This window comes from Hypoxylon trugodes, assembly GCF_022578975.1.
Source record: "Hypoxylon trugodes strain CBS 135444 unplaced genomic scaffold F4822scaffold_1, whole genome shotgun sequence".
Lineage (NCBI taxonomy): Eukaryota > Fungi > Ascomycota > Sordariomycetes > Xylariales > Hypoxylaceae > Hypoxylon > Hypoxylon trugodes.
The window spans coordinates 2,981,167-2,995,976 of record NW_026250016.1 but is presented as its reverse complement, the minus strand read 5'-3'; the positions used below and the strand labels follow the sequence as shown (position 1 = coordinate 2,995,976).

The 14,810-nt window shown below is 44.7% G+C and overlaps 3 protein-coding genes across 3 annotated transcripts; 2 read left to right on the top strand and 1 right to left on the bottom strand.

The window, feature by feature from the left end:
- Positions 1-1,569: 1,569 nt before the first annotated feature.
- Positions 1,570-2,265, bottom strand: F4822DRAFT_31326 (uncharacterized protein). Its single transcript, XM_051455360.1, has one exon. It carries the CDS (start codon positions 2,192-2,194, stop codon positions 1,730-1,732), a length of 465 nt encoding a protein of 154 aa, XP_051319721.1. The 5' UTR covers positions 2,195-2,265; the 3' UTR covers positions 1,570-1,729.
- Positions 2,266-4,073: 1,808 nt separating this feature from the next.
- Positions 4,074-6,450, top strand: F4822DRAFT_31208 (G protein alpha subunit). Its single transcript, XM_051455344.1, has 5 exons — positions 4,074-4,725; positions 4,786-5,131; positions 5,185-5,313; positions 5,373-5,741; positions 5,807-6,450. The coding sequence occupies exons 1-5, from the start codon at positions 4,602-4,604 to the stop codon at positions 5,904-5,906; spliced, it is 1,068 nt and encodes a 355-aa protein (XP_051319720.1). The 5' UTR covers positions 4,074-4,601; the 3' UTR covers positions 5,907-6,450.
- Positions 6,451-8,914: 2,464 nt separating this feature from the next.
- Positions 8,915-11,948, top strand: F4822DRAFT_435796 (glycosyltransferase family 35 protein; the record flags this gene model as incomplete). The annotated part of the gene is made up of 7 exons (XM_051462239.1): positions 8,915-9,077; positions 9,174-9,494; positions 9,552-9,817; positions 9,879-10,388; positions 10,441-11,357; positions 11,408-11,480; positions 11,538-11,948. The coding sequence occupies 7 exons, from the start codon at positions 8,915-8,917 to the stop codon at positions 11,946-11,948; spliced, it is 2,661 nt and encodes an 886-aa protein (XP_051319719.1).
- Positions 11,949-14,810: the final 2,862 nt, after the last annotated feature.

Below are 14,810 nucleotides of genomic sequence, written 5' to 3'. Positions count from 1 at the left end.
CCCACGGGTTCTGAGGATAGATGAAACACGACTCCGCGTGCAACAGATTAATTGTCCGTATTCCTTTACGGCCTTAAGCTGATGAGTTCGTCTTTGTCCTAATGTAAAGTTCTGACATGATGAGAACACTAAGGTAGGGCTGTTGCTTAGCTTAGACATTCGATTAGAAGAGAGAGGGCTGGCCAATACTGGCTGATAATGGAATTGAAAGGGGACACAATATTTCCGCTAGGCTTGAGAGGCGGAGATAATGTGTTCAATCAACGTTCTCTCAAACATACGTTCCATATAAACCCCCCCAAAATCGACGTGAAGGATATCGCATCTTAGCCATACAATTGACTCTCAAGGCAGATTGGGTACCGATAGTCCGAACATGTCTGACTTACATTAAGTAAGGGCTTTTCCCGCTGTGCGTCAAACACGTGGGCAGCAAACATTTTACAAGGGGAACCAGTAAATCATAGTGCCATTTACAAGAGGTAAGATTAAGCTGTTGGCGACTATGTTAGCTGAATGCAAGAGCAAGGCCAGCCTCTTCTTACATAGCGTGTATACAGCATTTGTATTGCGTATACACTTAGTACAGAGAGGCTAGCTGAAATAGTATAATAGCAGGATCGAAACTTAAGGTCAGCTCACTTGGTTTAGCTGTTGAAATGGTTGTGATTGGATACCATAAGATGACTCTTGAATCCATACTTAGAAAACAAGTGAGATTTGTTAACTGAACCAATTGCAAGAGCCAAAATACTCGGGGCAATACGGTCCACTTTCCTTTAATGCACATAACAGGCGCAGTTTTCATTTTCGATGACTTCAATGCCAAAAATGAAAAATGCCTAGCAAAAAGCGGTCGATTCTCTGACTCTAGACATGAGAAAAGGGGCAATTACTTGCGAGATTCATTAGCACCTAGGCAACAAAGACTTAAAATGTAAACCTGTAGCATATTGTTATTAAGGCTTAAGAACACTTACCCAGCTATAAACACCGTATATATATACTCCACCTTGAGAGTGACGTCTCGTGTCAGAAGTCCTTAACTGGACACTTAATACGGCAACTGTCCCTAGGATCATAAGATAAAGATGATATATTCGGAATATATGCAACTTCCATTTTGGTAAAGAGTTGTACGTATGAGGTGCAGTGATGTCAGTTGTGTCTCCCCTTGCTTAAAGAGCCGAAGGTCCCGTCTTATGTATACATTAGGTAATTGATCAATTGCCCTAATTATAGAACGATGGATTATGCTATGAAGCCTTGATTCAGACAATGGGGGCCGTATTAGTACTACTACCATGCTATGTCGATGATCATGTTAAATCTATAAGGTAAGATGGGTTGTTTTCATAATACCTACCTAGAGCCGCCTATATGTCCGAGTTTTAAGACGTTATAGACCATCGACCCTCGCTCTTCTTTCTAAAGCGTGCCGGGCCTACTGCTGGATGTAGCCGTTCGGGACGCATGGGGCAATGGTTGGCTCGAATTGGTTCGGATCGGTTGGGAAAGTGGTAACTGTCAACTAGGGCATTGCATGATAATGTTGAATTCTCTCGCACAAGTAAATCTGCAGGTGACGAAGAAAAGACACGATATAAAGGTAACCAGGCCAATGAGAGACAAAGTCTGATGATCTTGAGTGACGAAGAGCTGCCGAATTTGGATAAGTTCGATGTGAAGAAAGAATTATATCACATATACCACCACCGGCGTATTTCCCCTAGTCTATTTTGTCGGTATGTGAAAAAAAAGAAAAAAAAAGTTGAATTTTATGTGGGATAATGTGGGATGTATAAGTGCAGGTGTGTATTGCCTGACTCGACAAGTTCGACAAAACTCTTCGTATTGATAGACCGTGATGGATTGCCGCGAATTGTGTTTGTTCGATGACCGCAACCCGTGGAGATAACAAGACGGCATGATCCCTGAAAGACCCAAATTGTACACCAATGAAGAGCTCATGTGGGTCTCTTTTCCTTAGGGCACCTGAAAATTCAATTCCCACCGAGGGCTCCATGCTAAGCATACCTAGCCCGTTACTAAGAGAGATCCACTTGATACATGGATTCCATGCAAATTGAAAGTGTAAAATAGATGGATAAACCTTACAGATAACATGGCAACATGGCAGCAGCATGATCAAAATCCCCGAGTAACATTTGAATTTGAAGAATCCAAATAACATAATTGTACGGTACTTTATAATAAAATACGTTAATATACATATATAACCCGCTTTGGGTATACCTCTTAGACATGGACGCATACAAGATATGTATGTTTTTCTTCCCTTTTCTCGTCAGTATCTTTGCTTTTATTTTTCTTTCGTAAACTGACACCCAGACACCCCCCATTAGAAAATCCAATATTTCTTTTATGCGTTGTACAGGTACGGAACCATGGTCCCTGTTCTTCGCTGACAGGCACTTCTCGAACGAGAGTGGCGCTAAGTATTGTACAATACCAGGGTCTGCAAGGGTCCAAAGCATGTACCTCCCTGTAACAATCAAAACTATTCAGCCCTTTGGGGCTCTATTATACATATCCGTTATGTACCTGCTGTCTAGGTATCCATTTATATGTATACGTTATATGTACACTTCTATTATATTTCGTGGTTTTGGGTACCTAGAACCACCTGCACCTGCACCTGCACATGGGTCGAAGCATCAAAAAAAAAATGCAAAGAACGGTAAAAGAAATCCTGACCGCCCGAGACCTTACACAAGAAAATTCAAGAGTCATGATTGACTGAATTCAGACCGATTGACTTTATTCTGTCATAATAATACCACGATACTACAATACTACTTGCTACTAATTATTTTCCTTCTCGCAATTTCTCTTGTGTGAGAGGTGAGAGTTGAAAGGTCGCAATTGCTAAGGAGCCTCGTCTATTCGTCTATTGGTAATTAATTGATTGATTGCCGTGAACGCCCGCATTTTCCCATAATCCCATAATCACATAATCTCGTCATCTCATAATTCTCTCTCCTCATCCTCGATCGATTCTAGAACGATTATTCCCCCGAATCTCAAAAAGCTCTCTAACAACTACATAATCGTCATCATCGTCAGCAGTGTTGTCGGTCATCTGGTACAATTGGATATTTAATTATTTTCGGTAAGTTGTTCCAAACAGTTTCCTACGTCATATTTAACATTTCAACCACCACCGCCAATGTTCAATGTTCAATGCCCAATGTCCAATCGTTATTGCCATTTTGTATTATTCACCTCAGTTACGCGTATGGTGTACTGCATGTACCTTATGTAGCTACCCTTCACAGCACCTTCTGTGTAATTTTACCTAAACTAAAAACACCACCTACCCGATTACTACACTCTACTGCACTCTACTACAACCCTTAAACCAATTTTCTCCTCATTCGTCTTGTCTTTCTTTTTTTTTTGTCTACCTCTCTTCATACCTTTAGCTATCTCACCCACTTTGGAGGAGTTCTCTCTACTGCGTTCCCCCCCTTACCCGCCACCCCTCCTACCTTGGACTCGCAACCTTGGAAGTACGTCTCCGTTCCGTTGTCCGTTATCCGTTATCCGTTGCCCGTTGCCCGTTACCCGTTGCCCTGTCGAGACCATCGCTTTGTTACGCCTGCGGGTTTATGGGGTTTCCCCATTTCGCCCGTTACACAATCGTCAAGCGACCAGAAACTTACAGAGTTGCAGAGACTTGCAGGCTTGCACACTTGCTTCGCAGACCAAGATATCGGAGAACCTCACCTACCTAATATGTGTAGGTAGGGAGACCGTTGCCAACAACCTTGTACGTAACCATTCAAGCAGGGAGGGCAATGGGAAAGACTTGATCCTCCCGACTCCTTCTGGAACATTTCCACAGTTAGCATTTCACCCATTTTCACCCAGAGTCCAATTGCATAATTTTATTTGTACGATGCTTTCCCCCCCGACTCAGCCGACTCGAGTTAAGTAATGGTCGCTCTTGGCTGCACCACACTTGCGCCGCTCCGCCTCATCTCGAGGTTGACTAGAAACCGTTTCAACCCTCGATGGGCCTCCAAAATTCAATTCTGAAATTAACTGAATTAATAAGGGCTAGGGGCCATAGTTAGCGCTAACAGCCGACATTCTCCAGATTCTCCAGATATTTCCTGTTAATCAATTTCGTCATATTGCCTCGGACCTTCGAACTACCGTTGAACCCTTCGCCCCGACCCGCAGATACGGCGCAACCCAAAAGAGAAAAAGAAGAAAAAAAACATAACCTATCGAAGCGGCGCTTCTTTGCTACTGCATAAACACCTAAACGCAGCTAGCTAATCGGCTTTGTTGAACAAAGAGACGCAAACATAACTGGATAGCTTCCTCCTACTCCTTACTCCTACCCCGATCGAGCAATTCGCGCACCGATACCGAGTTACTTGCCGCGCCAGAATATTGCAGCGACCAAAGGAGCTACTGCCGACGATTTTCGGAAATCAGGATGCGCCTATAGACTTTGGCCACTGATCGCTCGGGCGCTTTGATACAATTTAGAACGTCTTTAACGCCTGTCACCAACCTTATTCGTATTACGCGTTGGTTTAGGAAAAGCCAGTTGACCTTGCAACGTGATGGGGGCCTGTATGAGCTCAAATAAAGAAGAGGAGGAGCAGAAAAAACGTAGTCAAGCTATCGACCGCGCGCTTGATGAGGACTCAAAGAGATTACGGCGAGAATGCAAGATTCTATTGCTTGGTGAGTTGTCAACGCTCGCATAACTAGCTGCGCACGGTACTAACGGTAATCGTTCGCTAGGCTCCGGCGAGAGCGGGAAGTCAACAATCGTTAAGCAAATGAAGATTATCCACTTGAAAGGTTATTCGGAAGATGAACTGTTTAACTACCGCGCGACCGTTTTTAAGAACCTGATCGAATGCGCCAAAGCCGTTATTATCGCAATGGACCAGTTTGACATCGAGCCGCATAGCGAAGAAATCAAGGGTTATAGTGATTACCTGTTAGCATATACGGTCGAGTCGGGTCCCTCAGCGCATATCGAACAGAAGGTCTCTACGGCAGTAAACGCATTATGGCATGATCCTTCTATCGAGCAGTTAATGCAACATTCCACCGAATTCTACCTAATGGACTCGGCTGAATAGTGAGTAGAAGGGAGTACTGATGCTTATGTTATGTTGCTTACCACTGCTCTAGCTTCTTCGACGAGGCATCACGAATATGCGCCCCAGATTACCTACCAAATGAAATGGACGTTCTCCGCGCGCGAACGAAGACGACAGGTATTTACGAGACTCGATTTCAGATGGGGGCCCTCAGTATTCAGTGAGTAGCTTGGTCCAACTTCCTTTTTTGCGACACAGGTTCTAACATTTTAAATCTAGCATGTTTGATGTCGGTGGCCAACGAAGCGAACGGAAGAAGTGGATTCATTGCTTTGAGAATGTAACATCAATCATATTCTGCGTGGCGCTCAGCGAGTACGATCAGGTACTACTTGAAGAAAGTAGTCAGAACCGAATGATGGAGAGCTTGTTACTTTTTGATTCGGTCGTCAACTCGAGGTGGTTTATGAGAACAAGTATAATATTGTTCTTAAACAAAGTCGACATATTCAAAGTCAAGCTTCCAAAATCACCACTAGGAAATTACTTCCCGGACTATTCTGGCGGTAACGACGTCAACAAGGCGGCAAAGTACCTATTGTGGAGGTTTAACCAAGTAAATAGGGCACACCTAAACCTATACCCTCAGTACGTCATATCATCCATCCAACTAACCGGATTTTTAATTTTCAGTTGCTGACCTGCTTATCTAGTTTGACTCAAGCCACGGATACTTCCAACATCCGTTTGGTGTTTGCGGCTGTGAAAGAAACGATACTCAATAATGCACTTAAGGATTCTGGCATCTTGTGATTTCGACTTTCTTGATGTTTAGGGCCCCATAAGGCCCATCTTGCCTAATTTGAAGGCGGCAACCAAAAAAAGCATTGGGAAGGAGTTCAGGCAGGGATTCTTGCGACATTTTTCTTTCTTTGTTTTATTGTTTTATGGCAAGGCGTCAGGGACTCGACAATTTCACCAGTTTTAATATGTTCAAGGCATATGGAATGATGCGGAATAGCGGGCAGAAAAATTCAGTGGCCATAAGTTCTGGCAAGAGACGGTTAATGTTCGTTTCTACTTAGAAGGTGTTGCCCAATGCTTGAGAGCCACCGGATATAACAATCGATATAAGATCGATTATGGACGAGAAGGGGGAGGACACGACTGGCATAACTCGCAGAGACGAGTTTTATCGAGAGCCGGTCATTGAAGAGGCTGGCAGCTCATAGTCTACCCCCCTCCCACGAGATAGTTATCAGTAAATACCTACCTACAATAGGTATCTACAATGTAGACCAATGAAAATTGGCATCTTTCAAGGTGCGAGAAACAATGAAGCTAAAGATTTGATACTACATGATGGTTTTGATACGTGCTGGACTGTATGTGTACATGTGTTACATTGGGTGTAAACCTCCTTAACCAACTCCCCAGAAGTAGCACCACGCCATATCGCAAATTACAGGCACGGTCGATACAGGGAATTCCATTGCAACTCTTTAATCATGTTCCAGACGACGAGAAAAAAAAAAGATCAAGCCTTGATTCTCGATCATCAATTCGCGCATATCAGTGGTATCCCGGCCAACATGGATTAGCGAAGGTGCGTAAAGGAGGTTTAATACCAGGTCGATCATATCGTCTTACTTGAGCGACATGATGCTACCGTCAAGGTCGACACGGCAATTCATCATCTACCTTTATAATTATTGTAGACGCGAGAACCTCGTATCACATGCATCTGTTTTCTTCAGTTAAATCCTGAGTGCCAAGACAGACGCTACGGCATATCGATCTGGATGCTAATGGTTCGAAAGGACAAGGATTGCGGACTGTTTTAACCCCGAGGAGGGGGGTTAGATCTAGACCTCTGAGAAAAAACAGTGTTGAAATTTGTCAAAGGATTCTATTTATAATGGTATTTACTTGCGAATTGGCGACATGAGAGGATGTGCTGCAGAGGGCAATTGATGATTGATATTGGGCTGCTGCAGAGCTATCTCTATATAGTCAGGTCAGGCGACCGAATTGTGAGAGGGAATTGTAAAAGGTAGCATTTGAGAAGCGTTATGACATCGCCCGTCTCGAAAGTGCAACAAATCACACACAGGGATGGTAGCAAGGTAGTAGATTGCAAGATGCTAGGTTGTATGCACTGCTACTAGAAGAGAAGAGCCGCTGTCAGGCAGGTAGTCGTTTCGAACACCTCGAACCATGGGGAATCTAGGCTGGGAGAGAACGGTCGAGGAACGGGTCTCGAGCTGCGGGTCTGGTCGCATCCGTAAGTGAAATGTTTGGTTTTGGGTAACCCGAATGCCGACGAAGAGAATTGCTCCGTTGTGTTCCCACCCTGTTTATTCCATTGTCCTTGGGAGAGAGGGAGAGATCTGGCCAGAAATTGCTAATCCTTACCCGGTTTATGTTCTGTACATAGCACGGTTGCGTTCGTGTCTCGCGATTTTTCCCCAGAACTTTATCTCGAGTGTTTATGGAGACGAAGTGGTTCTAGGACTTGAAACTATCACGTTAGTTTTATAGCTTGAACGGCTCACTCGGACTAGAGACTAAGCAATAGTAAGTTAGAAAGCTAAAAACATTACTTGTTTAGTGTTTAGTATAGACTTTTAGTCGAATGACTTTCTGACTTAACTTGGCTTGAACTACCTTATGTAAGTACTTGACTTGACTTTGACCTTAAGTCTTTAGTACCTACCTACATGTACCTAGGTAGGTACCTAAGTCTTCAACCCCGCACATTGGATTCTTCGCAGCTCTCTCTCCTCCACCTCCATCCGTTCCGATATCGACATGTAGCTGCTTTTCCTTTCTTACATACCTACATACATATTCACATACATGTACGTATGTCGTGTATGATATTATAGGCATTGGTAGGTGCTAATCTTCATGCAAGTAACAATTACATATTACCATTGGGTGGGCACATGCGTACGTACATACATGGACGTCCATCCAAGGATGTGTAGGCGCGCATCGAGTAGCTTCATTTCGCCAACCACCTCTCTTGCCATTGATTAAACATATTAACCTATTGCTTGCTAGGAACGCGGCGCTTGCAGCTTTGAACAAGCTTCAGGTTCGTCATCGTGCTTTAGATGGCATGTTTTTCTCAGACAACTTCTCCGTTACCCCTGTGGTATCCACTGAGTCGAAGGGAACCGCCCGACCCTTCACAGCCTAGGTGCCTCCTACCTAGGTAGCTAATTGAACTACAAGGTAGTTAGATAAATAGACTACCTACCAACCTTTACCTCCTTTACCTATCTATTGACTCGTCGTTTACTATAAGTTGTCCTTTGTTCTTCTACCTCTTAACTCCTCCTGTTAACCTAGGTATCTTCTTTATCCTTTACTCCCTCTATACCTCAAATTATTGGGAAAAGAAGGTTAGTGTGTCGAGGGAGAAGAAGAGAAGAGAAAAGAGAAATAGTTTGCCCCGCGGTGATCGTCGTCCGAACCAGGAACCAGACCAGAGCTCTCCTCGTTGCGTCCTCTCACAAGCTAGAGCTCTCTTCCCCATCCCCCAACGAGAAGAAGAACCCCGCCCCCTCATTCCCTCATTCCAATACCATCATCGATCACCCTTGCTTCTGCTTATTATTGGTTGTCTACGGAATCCGAGCATGTAAGTCGCAAACCGGTCTTGCTTGCCTTGTCTGTTCTATTTAAATAGTAAAATGAAGTATAATCATCTAATTCTATGTTCTCTTTCTAATTGTTGAATTTCCAGAGCTTCAATTGTGCTTAATTTTAGGGGTAGCTTCGAATTATAAGTTCCAATTCCAAATATTCCCAAGATGGCCTCGACCGAACAACGTCTACCAACCAGGGAACGCCGCCCCTCTACAGCTGCGCCGATCGTCGATATTGTCGGTTCAGTGAGCCCCGCAGGCATTTCCCGCCCGAAACATAAGCGGACTTTTACAGGTTTCGGAGCTAGTGAGATCAAAAGCGTAGAGGGTCCGTATAAGTGATTTTTATGTTGCTCCTATTTTTGGAATTATCGTCTTTTATAGATCTGCCAACCCGCATACTGATCGTATTTACATTGTACAGCGGCGATCCCCGAGCCTCAACGCGAAGTATGGACCAAACATCAGTTTGAAGGCTTCAAGACAAAAGAGGAGTTCGAAAGGGAGGTCGTTCGCCATGTCGAAACTACCTTGGCTCGTAGCATGTTCAACTGCGACGAGTCGGCCGCATACTCAGCTACCAGTTTAGCGCTCCGTGATCGCCTAATTAAAGAATGGAATAAAACTCAACAGCGTCAGACCTTCACTGATAGCAAGCGTGTCTACTATTTCAGTTTGGAGTTCTTGATGGGGCGTGCTTTAGACAATGCGATACTCAATGTTGGTGCCAAGAAGACTGCTAAAGGTATAATGACCAATTGATTCCCACGTATGTGATATGTTGAGTTAACCTCGCGCATAGATGGTCTTGAGGATCTCGGTTTCCGCATCGAGGATATTATCGGTCAAGAACATGATGCTGCGCTGGGTAATGGTGGATTGGGTCGACTTGCAGCTTGCTTCCTCGACAGTCTTGCCTCTTTGAACTATCCCGCCTGGGGTTACGGCTTGAGATATCGTTATGGTATCTTCAAGCAGGAGATTATCGATGGGTATCAAGTGGAAGTACCTGATTACTGGCTCGACTTCAACCCCTGGGAATTCCCGAGGCATGATGTGACTGTCGACGTAAGTTATTGCTGCTAGAAATTCCTATGCGATATTCATAATTGCTTAATATTTAATGCAGATTCAATTCTACGGCAACGTCCGCAAATCTCAAGATGAGAATGGAAAGACAGTGGCCCACTGGGAGGGTGGTGAAATCGTCACTGCCGTCGCTTACGACATGCCAATTCCCGGATACGACACACCTTCTACCAATAACCTGCGATTATGGTCTAGCAAAGCTGCCAGTGGTGAATTCGACTTCCAGAAGTTCAACAGCGGTGACTATGAAAGCTCAGTCGCCGACCAGCAGAGAGCTGAGACTATAAGCGCTGTCTTATACCCCAATGATAACTTAGACCGAGGAAAGGAGTTGCGTCTTAAGCAACAATATTTCTGGGTTGCTGCGTCTCTTTATGATATCGTGCGCCGATTCAAGAAGACGAAGCGCGCCTGGAGTGAATTCCCTGACCAGGTTGCGATTCAGCTCAACGACACTCACCCGACGCTAGCTATTGTAGAGCTTCAGCGCATTCTAATAGATATTGAAGGCCTAGAATGGGATGATGCATGGAGGATAGTCACTGCAACTGTAAGCGCTATATGATGAATTTGATGGCGTATATTTGCTAACTTGGCCTTAGTTCGGCTACACAAACCACACTGTCTTGCCTGAGGCGCTCGAGAAGTGGCCCGTTGGCTTAGTGCAGCACCTTCTCCCTCGCCACCTTCAAATCATCTACGACATCAACCTCTTCTTCCTACAATCCGTAGAGAAGAAGTTCCCCAAAGACCACGACATGTTGCGCCGGGTTTCAATTATTGAAGAATCCCAGCCTAAGATGGTTCGCATGGCATATCTAGCAGTCGTCGGTTCTCACAAGGTCAATGGTGTCGCTGAGCTTCACTCCGACCTCATCCAAACTACCATCTTCAAGGACTTCGTTACTATATTTGGCGCCGACAAGTTCACAAATGTTACAAATGGTATTACGCCACGAAGATGGCTACACCAAGCGAACCCCAGACTCTCAGAGTTGATTGCTAGCAAGCTTGGCGGCTACGACTTCTTGAAAGATCTCACCCTTCTCAACAAATTGGAATCATTCGTCGATGACAAGGAGTTCCGAAAGGAATGGGCTGAGATCAAATACGCCAACAAGCTGCGCCTTGCGAAGTACATCAAGAGCACCACAGACATTACTGTCAACCCGTCATCACTATTCGATGTTCAAGTCAAACGAATTCACGAGTACAAGCGACAACAACTCAACATCTTTGGTGTCATTTACCGATACCTGAAACTTAAGGAATTGAGCCCCGAGGAGAGAAAGAAGCAATTGCCTCGTGTATCGATCTTCGGTGGCAAGGCTGCCCCCGGCTACTGGATGGCTAAGCAGATTATTCACCTTATTAACAGCGTTGGTGCTATTGTTAACAAGGACCCTGATATTGGTGACCTTCTCAAGGTTGTCTTCTTGGAGGATTACAATGTTAGCAAGGCTGAAATGATTACTCCTGCTTCTGATCTTAGCGAGCATATCTCGACGGCTGGTACCGAGTAAGTGCTTTAAGGATAACGGGCGTATTTCACAACTAACAGTATAATAGGGCTTCCGGAACTAGCAACATGAAATTCGTGTTGAACGGTGGGTTGATCATCGGAACCTGCGACGGCGCCAACGTAAGTCACTCGCCACCCCTCCACTTCTCCCACATCAAATATTAACATACCCCCTAGATCGAAATAACACGCGAAATCGGACAAGAAAACATATTCCTCTTCGGCAACCTCTCCGAAGACGTTGAAGACCTACGACACGCGCATACCTACGGCACGCACGCCATCGACGCCGGACTCAACCAAGTCTTTGACGCCATCCAAAGCGGTCGTTTCGGCGATTCGCAAGATTTCAACGCTCTTATCTCCGCTGTGCGCGATCATGGGGATTACTACCTAGTGTCGGATGACTTCCAGTCGTACATCGATACCCAGAAGATGGTCGATGAAGAGTATCGCAATCAGGATGAGTGGGTTGGTAAGACTATTCGTAGTGTCGCGCGCATGGGCTTTTTTAGCTCGGATAGGTGTATTAATGAGTATGCTGAGGGTATTTGGAATGCGGAGCCTTTGGCGGTGGAGAGTGGCTAGATGGTCGGCTTGGGTCTAGCTAGCGTGGATGGGTGGGAGGTGTGGCGAATTTGTGAGAGGGTATAGCCGAAGTAGTTTGTGCATATGGTGGCGATTCGGTTCAGCTGAAGATGAGTTCGGGTATACGGAATTTGGGAACTCAGGGGAACGTTGCAATGGATATTGAGGTTGGATGAGGGAGAATTGGGAATAGTTGAGGCGAGGTTGAGAATAGGGGGTGGGGCATTATGATTATGGGAATGAGAGAATGGGTGATGAGTGAATAGCATTCTGAATATCCATTATATAACACATTTAACGACTGAATCTATCACACCTCCAAGCCTGGTCAAAATGGTATTTATTTTAAGGTTCTACGTGTCTTATGGTGTCTCGTAGATATCATACTCTACCATAGCTTAGGTACGACTTAACTTGTCAGTTAACTCTATTGCATCTGTGGTTTTCAGTTTTGATATGTTAAGGTAGCCGACGAAACAGCGGGTTGGTGTATGTCAGCAAAGCTATGATCTTTGTATACTTCTAAGCATCCAGAGGCTCTTCTCGTATCTCGTGTAGGTGTTTAGTTAAAATTAGTGTAGTGTCTACTTGAGGATTAATCAAAATAGTCTTCTTTCAGTTCTAAAACCCCCATAATAGCCATGTGCACATTCGATGAGGGCGACTAGCCTTCTCACTAACCCTAGCCCTAGATAATTCTCCGTCCATCTTGACACGGACATCTACTAATTAGTAATTCCTAGGAATAGACCCCGGGTCTAGAAGGTCGGTGGTTTCTGCACCCCACGAGGGAATTCGACACAGTGATGTCACTGAGCATGATATCTTTCCGCTCGGGTCGGTCATGTGAGGGGTGTCCATACCAACCCACGCTCTTCTCAGATCTTTCCGATGGGGGTCCAGTTGGGAGAAGCTACGGGATATATCTGATGTCAGAAACTGCTGATTGTGTTGACAGTCTGACGGCAACTGGGTAGTTGACCGGGAATTTTAGCAGATATTTTCAGATTTATTAACTGATTATCGGGAAGATCTCCAGGAGGTCCCCAGCCTTACAGGAGAATGATCTTCAGGGTCCAATGTTTACTTGCTTGAAAAGTATCTTCAGGGTCTAGTTCTGAGGAGAGAATGTCGTGACGGTATCAAGGGTTTTTTTCTTCTTAGGTAACATGATATTGATATTGTGCCAAATGATGGAATTATGACGGTAATTCCACTATACCTTCTAAAGAAAACAACTTGACATATTCGTAAGTGCTAACGCAATCATGAAAGCCTTGACTTGGTTATGCATAGAATCGTTGTTGCTGAATTTTGTTCTTTGAGATGATGACGTCAAAGGAGTAGAATCAATTTAATTAAGCCAAATACATAGGTACCTAGGTACACATGCATGGATGTATGGTTCTCCAATGCTTACTAAGTTAGTGATTACCTAATTTTTATCTGAATTATGGTGGGCGAGGAGCGAAAGCTCCGGCTTGCAATATTAAAACTCCAAAGTTCAAAAAACTATCATCCACTCTCAATCGCTCGGAATTGCTTCCAAATGGAACCCTCTAGCTCCGACTCCATTACTCCTCGGTGTTTCCTCCGACTGAGTGTTGAAAAGTTCCTATATACGTCATTACGTGTTGGTTCTGTTCTGCATTGCGCATTCTCTCGTTGCTTTAACCCCTGATGTGGTTAGAAACGAAACGGAACTAAACTCCTTACAGCCCGTCTACCCAAATTATTTACCTACCCGATTAGGCAATGGTGAGCCGAGAACATTTTGCGACGGATCGTGAAGTACCCCTCTAGCTCGGCGCACTTAATAGTATTATCGGATTTTGCCAGACCGCTTCGGTCTAGCCTCAGGGCCATTAAAGGGCCAATGCCTTTAGTCGCTGTCTGGAAAATCTAGTCACGCGCCCCTTTTCTCCTTGGGTTATACCCTATAAGTGAATTCGAATGTACGGGGGGGGTCGAAAGCTAGCTGATTTATCTAGGTATATGCATCGGCGATGGTGCACTCAGAATTCGATTGTCGGATATCTTACAAGGTATGCCGTGCATGCGGTGGGATCCTCAAGTGCATTCCTATACCTTATATGTAGTTTCCTGACCTCTGCCGTCTCACTTATTGGTTCTAGTGGCTCCCTCGGTGAAGTAAGGCGCCTATTAGCATGAACCCCGTTAAGAGTTCCTCGTGGTTCCTTGCATTCCTAACATACTCACGCGGCTAGTATTTTGTATTTTATGAAGTCTCCGACTACAATGTCCCGTAGACTTAGACTTACACAAAAGGGGGAGATAGAAGAGGCCCGAGCTAGGAGGAACATTTATAAAGTGACGTCATCTGTTTCTGGGAAGAAAATTCCTAAACTCTGATTGGCTATCTTTACAAAAGCATTTTACCCTTTTTGTATTGGTTCCTAGACACATCATGCAGGCTGCCTGTATGTCCTGTATGTCAGATATCTATCTCTTTTAAGATGTCTATAGCCAGATATGTTTCATGGGATCATTTCGCGATACCATCCTAGCCGCTCTTAACCATTTCCTACCGAATCCTCATCGGCTACTGGAACCGGTAGAGATTTATCGGATTGTAACTGGTAGGGGACTGCCGAGTACCCAGACTTGTCGGCGTTATTAGCCTGCCAGCAGGGTGACACTCACCAAGCAAGCTGGCACATGTCTTTTTTCTTCTTCATATTTTTCGACTCAACAAACCATCGGCTCAGTTGGATCAACGCAGTTGGTTACTACCTGCAAGATCTGTCGTATTACATGTGGTAGTACCCCGTGTGTGTTGGGTTGTGGGACGTGTGCAAGTTGCGAACCAAACACGAGACGGCTCCCGTCACAAATGGGCAA

Bases quoted from the DNA above. Each gene is read 5' to 3' on its own strand.
- F4822DRAFT_31326 (XM_051455360.1), bottom strand. From the start codon at position 2,194: ATGTTATTTGGATTCTTCAAATTCAAATGTTACTCGGGGATTTTGATC.
- F4822DRAFT_31208 (XM_051455344.1), top strand. From the start codon at position 4,602: ATGGGGGCCTGTATGAGCTCAAATAAAGAAGAGGAGGAGCAGAAAAAA. The intron at 5,132-5,184 runs GTGAGTAGAAGG...CCACTGCTCTAG, and splicing joins CTAATGGACTCGGCTGAATA to CTTCTTCGACGAGGCATCAC. The intron at 5,742-5,806 runs GTACGTCATATC...CTGCTTATCTAG, and splicing joins CACCTAAACCTATACCCTCA to TTTGACTCAAGCCACGGATA.